This window comes from Prionailurus bengalensis, chromosome C2, assembly GCF_016509475.1.
Source record: "Prionailurus bengalensis isolate Pbe53 chromosome C2, Fcat_Pben_1.1_paternal_pri, whole genome shotgun sequence".
Lineage (NCBI taxonomy): Eukaryota > Metazoa > Chordata > Mammalia > Carnivora > Felidae > Prionailurus > Prionailurus bengalensis.
In genome coordinates, this window is record NC_057350.1 from 113,170,300 (window position 1) to 113,182,418 (window position 12,119).

Consider the following 12,119-nt stretch of genomic DNA (forward strand, 5'->3'; position numbering starts at 1 on the left):
AGTGAAATGCTGGACCAAATAGCTTAGACAGGATTCTAAAAACAATAAGGAACCAATCAAAAGACAAGATGCCAAAGCCCAACATCATTTCCTTTGAAAACTACAAACCCAGAAAGAATTTCCATTATTCTTTGTTTATAATTCTTACAATCACCTAGTACAAAAAGTAAATGGAATAGCTCTTACAGTTTTAGTGCAGGTCTCTTGTCTGCTGAGGATAAAGCTACCAGGTGACAGACTTGGCAAGAAAAGGATTAAGAATTATGCTATGAAATTACTTAACATTTTGGTTACAAGATATATCTAAGAGTTTGTGGTTCTATAAAATATTTCACTGCCCTAATTAAAAGAGTCCCTATCTCTTGGGTAAGGGTAGGGAAAATTTATTTCCAATTTTGCAAATTAAAACCCATGCATAAAAAGCAAATTACAATTACGTTATATGTTTCTAAGTTTGCAGAAATAAGTAAACACTTCTTTCCTAAGGCTCTTTTGTGGCCTTTTCTGATGAGGATATTCAGGAGATTATGTTTTCAGTTTATTATCAGGCAGGTATAAAATCACACTAAAATTTCAAAAATATTGACCACAAAGGCAAGGCATGAAAAAAATATCTTAAAGCCTAATAATAAGTAAGAAAATAAATACTTTGTGAGTAATGCATTTTTATAATATCTCATTTGTTTGAATTATGTAAGCACTAACTGGGAATATTTTGGGTTTTTGTACTGTCAGAATATATCACCAGAGTATAGGACAGAGAGGGCAATAGAATCTTGTCTTTGTACTCATAATACCTATTTTATCCTTCATGTTACAACTAATCATTTTTTTTAATATAACTTATTGTCAAGTTAGCTAACATACAGTGTATACAGTGTGCTCTTGGCTTCAGGAGTAGATTCCTATGATTCATCGCTTACATACAACAACACCCAGTGCTCATCCCAACAAGTGCCCTTCTCAATGCCCATCACCCATTTCTGCCCCCCTTCCCATCAACCCTCAGTTTGTTTTCTGCATTTAAGAGTCTCTCATGGTTTACCTCTATCTCTATTTGAAACTATTTTTTCCCCTTCTCTTCCCCCAGGGTCTACTGTTAAGTTTCTCAAATTCCACACATGAGTGGAAACATATGATATCTGTCTTTGTCTGACTGACTTATTTTACTTAGCATAAATAAGGCTAATGACTTTAAGGAAATGAGCATAGACATGTGGCCATGGACACATTTTGTTACATGTAAGTGAATTGTTATGTGATACTTATTTGATTTTAAAAAGCTAATGTAGCATCCATTTAGTTTTTCCTATATTTGTTTTGTGGCATAGAGGGATGCCTGGATAATCTATATGAATATGCGCATAAATATTTCTTACATTTTACAATTTCATAAAGTGCACTTTGTTTCCAACGCTTCCTTCAGTGGTCTTATGTGATGGTCTATGAACATGAAAACAAGGCTCATTCCAGATGTAAGTCACTGTCTTTAAGATACAGTCGTCCAAAAGTATTTACCTTTGCTTTGTTTTGCTTTGTTTGCTTTGTTTTGTTGTGCTTTGGGTTTTTGATAGACACTTTGTGTTCCATAGCTCTGAGATTTTTGCAAATCTTCTTCTTCTCTCTCTATGTGTACTTTGGTAAAATCATTTATACCTAAATTCCCTGAGAGACAAGCTCAAACATGTCTCTCTTTTTGTCGAACCATCTCTTTAGGCTCCATTTAATTCGACTCTTTGCACTAAAAACCATGAAACAAAATAGGACTTATAATTACAACTTGACTCCAACTCATGATCAATACAAAGAAATACATAGAGACATCCCTGAACTCATTACATTGCTTTCTTGCTGGTTGCTATGGTTGACTTTAAATTTTGTTCAAGACCACAATTTCTAACAATAATCTCTAATAGTGTCTGCTTAATCTGTTATTCAGTTTTCACATTAAGTTATAAGATCAAATGAATAAGAATAACATAGAGAATGTTGCCAACACATTTTTTTTCACAATCTGGTGATGATTAAATGCAGACTACTGGCTGCTTTATCTATCTTCTATTTCTTTTACACTGGTTGAGAAAGTCTTATAACACCTAGGGTTTTGGATTTATATGCTCAAGCACTAGACAATGCCAGCCCAGTTCCTTTCAATTCTTAGGTGAAGAAACCAATAAATACTTCCCATCCTCTTCTTTTCACAGACTCCGGGCACAGCATGTCTTTAAAAGAGTGTCAAGTCTTTGCTTCTCTGATTTACGTCTGAGTTAAATCAAATTCTAATTGGCCTACATCTGCACATGCAAAACAGTGTGTTACACAAGCATCTCACTTTTCCCTGAATGGAAACATTAGTCCATGACTTCATCTTCTAAAGGATGTCAGGGATTTGAATTGGTGCCTCAGCTTGCTCATCAACATCTCCCTGAAGTGATCTCCCATAAGGAAGTAGAAGACAGGGTTGACGGTGCTGTTCAGAAAGGCCAAAGGCCGAGTCACAATGTATAAGGAGTTGATGGTGGCCTGAGCACAGCGGGACTGCTTCCACTTTCCCAGGCGTGAAGCAATCCTCACATTCCGCATGATGTGGTAGGGAGTAAAAAGCACGGAGAAGATCACAACTGCCATGATGACTAACGTGAGGGGCTTTTCAAGGGGCAAAGCAGTAGCAAGCTGTATGCTCCTCTGCTTTAAGAACAGAGCAATCTTGAAATAAAAGAAGCACATCACCAAAAGAGGAATGAGGAATCCCAAGAAGGTTAGACACATGCTATAAATGAGGTTGTATTTGGGGTCCCCAGAGCTTGCATAATCAATACAGTTGGTGCCATTGACAGCTATATTTGGATGTATAAGAGAAAGTATGGGCAGGAGCTCTAGGGTTACTAAAACCCAAATACCCAAAGAGATTAAAACAGCGAACTCTTTCTTTTGCAGAAAGTGTTCTCGGAAAGGATGCTTCATGAGCAGGTATCGATCAACGCTGATAAAAGTCAGAAAAAGGATGCTCGTGTAGAGGTTGGCATGAAGCACATATCGGTTGCTTATGCAGAGCACATCCCCATATGTCCACTTTCCTTGAGAATAACTTCTTATCAGCATGGGGAGGGTGCACAAAAAAGCCAAGTCTGAGATAGAGAGGTTAAAGAGATAAATGTTACTGCTATTCCAGTTCTTCATACAGAAGAGGTAGCCAAACACAACAGTTGTATTTGCAAGGACTCCCACAACAAACTCGATTCCATAAAAAATGGAAAGGTAGTACTTTTCCAGGGAAATCTCTGCTGCCAGCCAATTTTGGCAAGTTTCATTCCACGCCTAAGGAAGAGAGAGAAAAGAAAAGGTTGAAACACCAGCTTATGCCTAATGACAAAACTGCACATAAGTAATAATAATTTAAAAAAAAACACATAAAACTTGAACTATGAAAGGTTAGTAAGGAGCGCACATACATACACATTCATATACAGATATATCATTAATATATTATTTTAACAAATATTTATTAAGTGCCTTTGAACTATGCGCTAGGCACTGGGGATAACAGCAGTGAGTCAAACAAAGTTCCTAATCCCAAACAATTTATACTCTCTTGGGAAGAACCAGGATGCAAATAAATGCATGTCTTCTAATGGTAAAAAATGTCCCAGACATAAGGGGAAGCATGTGCAAATGCCCAGACGTGAAAACACACGTAGAGGACTTGACAAATAGCAAAAAGGCCAAGAAATGGTGCAGTGAAATAAGTGGAGCATCTAGTTCATTTTTCTGCTTCCAGCACCTCCCATGGTCCCCAGCATATCACAGTTGTTCACCCAATTCTGCTAAGTTAAATACAATTGAACCACAACCTAGGAGAGGAAACAGGGATTCTTATAACTCCGGTCCTGCTATTTTAATAGATTTTACTGTGTTTCCATATTGTCAAAGAATTGTGGTTATTTCACTCAATTTGTAAAATATAATTCCAGTTTTAAAACATGATTTAAAAAAATTAAAATACGGTGCTTCCATTCTTAGCAATAATAGTAACGGTGGCCACTACTTGCTGAGAGCCTGTAGGATATCTAAGCAACATCCTTGAAGTCGTCTGTAGCTTGTCTCCAATAACAAGTAAGCTACCAAGTCTTGCCTATAGTGTTTGGATATTTCTTGACTCCATTACCATTGCTCCATCTCCTTCATCACCATTCTAGTCCAGGTCACCATCATCTTTATCTTGGCCTGTACTGTATCTTCTAGGGTCTCCTCGCATCCTCTCTGGCTCCCTTTCAACCTACCTTTGGCTTGAAAGCATGACAATCTTGAAAACTACAACCATAATTCTGATTCTCCTCAGCCAAAAGACTTAAGTGACTTTCCTCTGTCTAGGAAATAAATTCCAAATCCGTAACGACATGCATGACCTGGCTCCTGTAGGCCACTTCAGCCTCACCTCGCCTGACCCCCCTCCTTACTTATCTTCTTCCTGTTCTTTGATTGCACAGAGAACTTCCCAATGCTCAGTTCACTGAAACCCATCTCATTGCCCTTTTCCCCCTGTGACCTTGCCCCATCACAAACACTGCCTTCTATCTGCACGTCCTTTCAGACTTCAGTTCAAGTGTGGATTTCCCAAGAGAGGCTGTCTGACCCACTCATCTTAACTTCAGCCCCCCATTCTATGTTCTCATTATAAACGAAGTTTCTTTGGGGCGCCTGGGTGGCGCAGTCGGTTAAGCGTCTGACTTCGGCTCAGGTCACGATCTCGGGGTCCGTGAGCTCGAGCCACGCGTCGGGTCTGGGCTGATGGCTCGGAGCCTGGAGCCTGCTTCCGATTCTGTGTCTCCCTCTCTCTCTGCCCCTCCCCCCGTTCATTCTCTGTCTCTCTCTGTCTCAAAAATAAATAAACGTCAAAAAAAAATTTTAAACGAAGTTTCTTCGAATTTCTCACAACTTGATCACACTCAGAGTTTATCTTCTACCTCTGGCATAGTGACTGCCAGATAGGGAGATGGTATGTAAATGCTTGCTGCGTGGAAATGAAGATAAACATTTGATAGTTTAAAAAAAAACATTTTTTACAAATATTTCCTCTAAGGTCAGAGAAGCAGTAAATCCAGCAAATTAAGCCCATTGCTCTATTTCACTCTAAAAGTTGACACTCCACGTGGGGTGCCTGGGTGGCTCAGTCGGTTAAGCATCCGACATCAGCTCAGGTCATGATCTCACAGTTCCTGAGTTCGAGCCCCGTGCCGTGTCGGGCTCTGTGCTGACAGCTCAGAGCCTGGAGCCTGCTTCAGATTCTGTGTCTCCCTCTCTCTCTGACCCTCCCCCACTTGTGCTCTATCTGTTTCTGAAAAATAAACAAATGTTAAACAATTTTTTAAGTTGACACTACGTGTAAAATGACTAATACTTAAAACAGGCAATTGTGGTAGTTAGGTTGCTTTGTTTAGACACACATTTGTGGAAGGTAAGATTTCATATATATCTTCCAGAATGAATTTTTTAAATTAAGGTCAATTTAAAAATTATGAATTTACCTCTGACATTAATAAACATCAGAAAGTCTAGGAAATGTACCAAAGTATTAAGAGGTCTATCCCTAGGGATGAGATACCAGATAACTTTTTAATGTTGATTTATTTTTGAGAAAGAGAGAGAGAGAGAGAGAGAAGGGGAGGGGCAGAGAGAGGGAGACAGAATCCAAAGCAATCCCCATGCTGACAGCAGAGTGCAATTTGGGGCTCAGACACATGAACCATGAGATCATGACCTGAGCCAAAGTCTGGTGCTTAACTGACTGAGCCACTCAGGTGCCCCAATACCAGATAATTATTAATGTAATATATAGAGTATATATAATTAATTATACTATATATATTAATATATGTGTAATTATACTATATATTATTAATGTAATATTTAGTATATATAATGTAATATATAGTATATATAGTATATAGTATATATATAGTATATAGTGTGTGTATATATATATATATATAGTATATATATATAGTATATATATATAGTATATAATAGAGTCAGTTTATCTGGACTTTCTATTTGTTTCCCCAAATCAACATGTATTTGATATTATTAGGATTTCTAGAAATACAGCAACAAAATTAATGGTCTTTTAAAAATATATATAGGCTTTATTTTATAGGTCAGTGGCAATTTGCCACTATTATTTTTAACTCTATTCCCTGATGCTTTCAGCTCCATGACTTCTGGAAGTACATTCTTCCCTGCTTTCTATGACATGGCAATCTTCTTACTATCCTCCTTTCTCTCTTTGTGGACTATTTGCCCAAGCTTCAAATGTTGGAGCTCCCAGAGCTCAGATCTGGGCAACTTCGTTATTTGGGGAGTGCTCAAAAAAGCAGGTGCACACACTCAAAGGTATAGTAAGACAACAGAAAGTTTCCTTAAGACTCAGTTGTTCCACTTTGAATTTCCACTTTTTCTAGTTCTTTTTCTAGTCCTCTCTCTTATTTTTCTGACTACTCAGTTCTTAAAATGCATGGGCTGACGTCAGTAGCTTCTGTGCAGCAGGAAGGTTTGACTGCTATTGCAGAAAAAGACAGCCATGAAGACTTGCATTACTACATGTGCCCGATTCCCAATAACTAGCACTGGGGCAAGTCAGGGACCGTGCTGACGCCATGGAGAAGGCTTCTTCTGCTTCAAGCTGTCCCATGGGAATGGAGATTCAGGGAAGTAGCAGGGATACAGCACATCAGAACTGGAAGAAGGAAACTAAATGACTAGTCACCTTTGTCTTGCTTCTCAGAGCGGTTGCTTTATATTTTTAGTTTTATTTTAAAAATAACTTTGAAAAATGAATGTTATTCTGTAACACTAAGAAGGTACAGGTAGGCAAAAAGAAGGAATGAAAATTAATTGTCTGTAAACCAACTAGTCCTTGTATCTGGATACCTGTTTACAGTTTAATATTTATTTGAATTTATTTTTTATAGAAATGAGATTATCCTCTTTATGATATTTTATAATCTGCTTTTTGGTACTTTATTTCATTCTTAAAGTAATTTTCTTAAGTTCTTAATAAATGGTGGTTCATGAAGGTCAGGCTGTCTTATATTTGCAGGCCAGTTTAAGTCTCACTGAGACCCATAATTTTCTGGGTACTAGAGTCCAAATTAGATGATGTTTATAGTCTAATGTGTTTTAGTGTGGCCATTATAATTCTACAAATTGATGAAGTAAGCTGATCCTTTAAGGAAAATTCTCAGCTGAAGGGGTATTCCTTCATGAAAAATTAGTATTCTCTGTTCCACTTTCTCGTGGTTGTTTTTAATTTTTAGGAAATAGAAATCATGATAAATAGGTTTTAACTGTTTTGGGTGAATTATTTACTTATTTTAGCTATTGGTAATTGAAGTGAAATCTTTAATTATATGTCCAAACATATATCTAAAGCTGTTAGAATTATTAAATTACGAGCAATAGTCAATACACACATAAGCAGATAAGTAGTACTCATTTGGATTAATGTTTCTTTCACCTTAATTGTATTCAGTCTTTTAAAAATGTACACTATTGAAGCTTAAATTTAAAAATATATTTGATTATTTATTAGCTTATTAGCTTATTAGCTTTTTAATTGTTTTTATTAGCATTTAAATTGTTTTTTACAATCATTATAATTAAACAAAGATTACTTATGCATTTTAAACCTTAACTGCTTCTTTAAGGCACATTTACATGGCAGTATGAGTCTTTTTTAACAAATTGCCATTTTCATTAATAAACAACTTGAATGAAAAAATATATATTCACACTGAAAAGATACAATCACTTAATATTGATAACTTCATTTTTTGTATATTCCAGAATTTATACTATAAGTCAAGGTATTAAAAAGTAAAGTACCAAATTATGTTTATGAATTAAAAAAAACTCACCAATTATAAAAAGTTCTGGAAGGTAAGATAGCAATGGCTTCTGCAATTTGTCATTTTTCCTTAGTGAATTACTTTCTTGAAAAATTGTAACTTTTGCAACCGTAATTGTAATTTTAACATAAATGCTAAATTTAATCTTTAGAATAACTTAAGATTCCCTCTAACATATTATTTTCTAAACGTGAAATATTACATGTGGCTGATTTTGTCATACAATTTAGAAACTTTACATTTTTTCTGTAAGTAGTTACATTTAAGCAAATCTGATTACTCTTTTTTGTTGAAATATGTTACCAAGACATTAGCAAATGTAATAAACCTCTTTAAATAAATTTCGTATTTGGCAATTAAAAAAAGACATTCAATTTAGTGAAAAAGAAATGTAGGAGAAAAAATTATGACTTCCTTTTGGTTTCCTTTATTGTTCTTCATGTTATGAATGACAGTTCAGACAGTTCATTTAAACATCATTTAAAACCTTAACTGCTTATAGGCCATTTAAAAAGAAACCCCTGAGGGAAGTCTGGCATTACTTTGCACACCTGGGTGACATGAGTTGCATTATAACTTACCATTCTGTTGGAAGGCCCTGATCCCTTGACGGAAACTCTTTGCCAGCAACCTGATACAACTTCTAACCCAAGACTGTGCCGCTGGACATAGTGAAGCCTAATTTGCATATCATGCAGACAAGATTAATAATTCAAAAGTCCAGAAATAATTTATTCAGTTGAACTCCCAAGTCCAGTTCAAGGGGAAATTCCTGTGAAGTTGAGACACAAAACGAATTACTCATGTCACAAACAGATTTTGAAAAGACTACTGTTGAAATCATCTTATTCACTATCAAAACAACAGAGAAGCATTGGTCATTTTCACGTTTACTTGCATATTGAAAGTTAGTATAGTTTATATTGGATATGCAATTGCTTCTGCTTTTTTATGCTTTTTCTTTATTTTTCAAATTGACAACTTTTAATGAATTCTATGTTGGGCATATAACTAAACAGCTATTATCAACAATTTTGAGGGAGGTATAAAACTGAAGTTTTGAAAGCAAATTTGGGTATATGCTTTGTCAGTGTTCCGGCAAAAGGGACACTAGAGTTTCAGGTATTTCCCATTTTATTTTCTGTGATTAAAATCAAGAGACACATTAAGCACACACACACACACACACACACACACACACACATCAGATGGCTAGGGATTAGGGAGAGAGGTGGGGTCTACCTAAGATAACCTCAATACGTGGCATTTCATATATTCTAATCAATGCTTAGCATAGCACCTGAAAGCACACTTCCACAACTTCGGACAGGAAGCACACCTGGCTTTTTCTGAGGATTGTATTAGATTTATATTCAAATAAACACTCATTCTGCTTGATCTGAAGCATAAGGTTTATGCTGAGAAAGTCCCTATTTTACAAGCAGTAGTAATTTCATTTGACCGTGATAAAGTTGAATATTGAGTTAGCAGTGACAGGCAGAAGCTCCAAAAGAAATTCTATTCGAGTCAGTTCTTCTAGCCAAGAATTTCCCCTTCTCCAATATATGAGAGCCCAAAACTTAGAAACTTAAAAAAATATATATATATATATATTATATGTGTACATATATACATATATACATATATAACATACTTAAGAGTATATATATGCATGAAATATAAATATATTTATATGTCAAATGCATGTGTATTTATTTCAAATAAAGTCTCTATAATTTGCTGGGTTCTTATGATATTCCTGGTATTGCACTAAGCACCTTTATGTAATGGATATTTACAAAAACTCTGAGGTTTTTCTCTCTTGTTTTTAAAAATTTTCCATATTATGGATGAAAAAACAGAAGCTCAGAGAGGTCAATCAACTTTCCCAAGATCACAGAATCTGTACATAAAGCAACCTGAGTCTAAACCTATGTATTTTGATTTTAAAATCACCAGCTCTGATTCCTGATTGCCTACAAGACTGAATGACAATAACTTTAATGTACACCACAGATTGACTCAAAGTTCAAGAATTAATGAGAGCTATTTTTCAAAAATGCAGCTCTTTTCTACATATAAAAGAAAAAAAAAGACTAAAAGCATCATTTTTGTCTATAATTTTAAAAGGGCAAAAACCAAAGCGTTTGGATGACCAGGTCCAGGCTTATTAATTTTAAACATAAACTAACATGACTTCCCTCCAAACAACCATGGACACATGGATATATCTCACAGGCTTCTACACCATTCTGGTGAGAGACAAGTGCTATTCCCTCCTTGTGGGGTGGTATAAATTCACCAGAACTTCCTCTTTCTTCTCCCCACATCCTGACTCTGGACTGCTAACATGAAAAACGGTCTATACTTCTGCTTTCTTGTAGAAGGAGTGATCAGATCTGTGGCCTGGTAGTCTTACTTCCCTTCCATGTCCTTCTTCATCAAAGGTCCCATTGCCTCAGGATGCTTATAATGGAGAAGTTGGAGTCATTATGGGGCGGATTTAATAAAAGGTCTCCATTACTTCCATTCTTTTCATGTTATGAGTCTTTATTCAGATCTACAGGAGGTAACTGAACAGAATCAAGGCCAGAGTCAGAGTTATGTGCTCTGTGAACAGGGCTCATGTCATGGGCGTGCTACCTTTTAGCGACATAGGACCTTATGCTGTAAAGGACCACACACTTGTCTTAATGTTCTACTGTTACATCCCAACTGAATTCTTACTGACTTTTTAACAAGAGGCCCTATATTTGTATTTTGCACCCAGTTCTGCAAATTAGTGTAGCAGTCTTGCCTGTGAGAGTACAAATCTAGAAAATCATTTCTATTGAGCGTATAAAATTTCAACGAGCAAAGCTTTGGGCTTGGGGGTTTTGTTTTGTTAGAAACAATGTGACATGTTTGAAATTTACTGCTTGAGCAGCAATGAAAATTTTAAAGGCAGTCATTTTGCAGTATAATTTATTGTCTAAAAGTTAATATGACATACTGGTTAGCCCTGGAGGCAAACTGCCCCCTTTCAAATCCTGGTTTCACTGCTTACTGGCGCTCAGTGTTCTTACTTGTAAAGGAGGGATAATAAAAGTGCCAGTCTCACTGAGTTGTTATGTATATGGTAGAAGTACATCGTTTATACATATATCATATAGTATGGGTACATATTAATTGCTACATAAGTGCCTGCTATTCCAGACATTTATAACAAATGAGAAGAAGACCTCTTCAAAATGATCATGTCAACCAATGCCATCAGTGTTAAACTATCTGCTGCCCAGGAATGTCCATTTAAAATGACCTTATAAAAGCGAGTTATGGTAAAAAAAAAAAATAGAATTCTAATTCTGGATTTGCCTTTTACTTTCTGTGCAGTCTTTGAAAAGGTAACATAACACGGTTTCCTCATTTGGAAAAGGGGAATAACAATTCCTACCCCATAAACCTCATAATGCTCATAGTAACCAAATGAGATGTTATGTTAAAATGTTATGGCCAGGAATGCAAGAGCAGTTCATGTAAACCAGGAGCACTCACCAGGAAATTCAGGAGGAATAATAAAAGACTAGGAAAGATAATAAAACTATTTATTAGATTCAATGTTAATAATCAGTCTAATATTTTCTGAACACTCACTCTATAACAGTATCTGTGTACCTTAGTTCCTTTAATATTCACTAGGATTCAATGCAGCGTAGACTGCTGATATGCCTAATGTTCGGATGAAGAAACTGAGGCAGAACAAAGATCAAATAATTATCCATAATCAAACAGCTCATAAATGCCTGGGTTATAATTTGAATTCTTATCTGTTTTACTCTGACCAAGCCTTTGACTGTTATTTTGTGTCTTTCATGGTAAAGAAGGAAATGTTAGGTTGAAATATAAAATGACTATTGTTAAACCTTTTTTACTCTAAATATAGCACTTTTGTGTGTTTTGGCCTAATAAAAGTAAGTTTAAAACTAACACACGGGCGCCTGGGTGGCTCAGTCGGTTAAGCGTCCGACTTAGGCTCAGGTCGTGATCTTGTGGTCTGTGAGTTCAAGCCCCTCATCTGGCTCTGTGCTGACAGCTCGGAGCCTGGAACCTGTTTCAGATTCTGTGTCTCCCTCTCTCTCTGACCCTCCCTCGTTCATGCTCTGTCTCTGTCTCAAAAATAAATAAACGTTAAAAAAAACAAACCTAACACTGAGTTTAGTTATTGGTTATTATATT

General features: G+C 36.1%; 1 protein-coding gene across 1 annotated transcript; it reads right to left on the minus strand.

Moving 5' to 3' along the window:
* Positions 1–1,147: 1,147 nt before the first annotated feature.
* On the minus strand, positions 1,148–9,126 carry SUCNR1 (succinate receptor 1). Its single transcript, XM_043595110.1, has 2 exons — positions 8,486–9,126; positions 1,148–3,318 (listed from the first exon to the last, which is right to left on the minus strand). Exons 1-2 carry the CDS (start codon positions 8,591–8,593, stop codon positions 2,365–2,367), a joined length of 1,062 nt encoding a protein of 353 aa, XP_043451045.1. The 5' UTR covers positions 8,594–9,126; the 3' UTR covers positions 1,148–2,364.
* Between the last annotated feature and the right edge of the window lie 2,993 nt (positions 9,127–12,119).

Bases quoted from the DNA above. Each gene is read 5' to 3' on its own strand.
- SUCNR1 (XM_043595110.1), bottom strand. From the start codon at position 8,593: ATGCAAATTAGGCTTCACTATGTCCAGCGGCACAGTCTTGGGTTAGAA. The intron at 3,319-8,485 runs GTAAGTTATAAT...TCTCTTCCTTAG, and splicing joins CAGGGCCTTCCAACAGAATG to GCGTGGAATGAAACTTGCCA.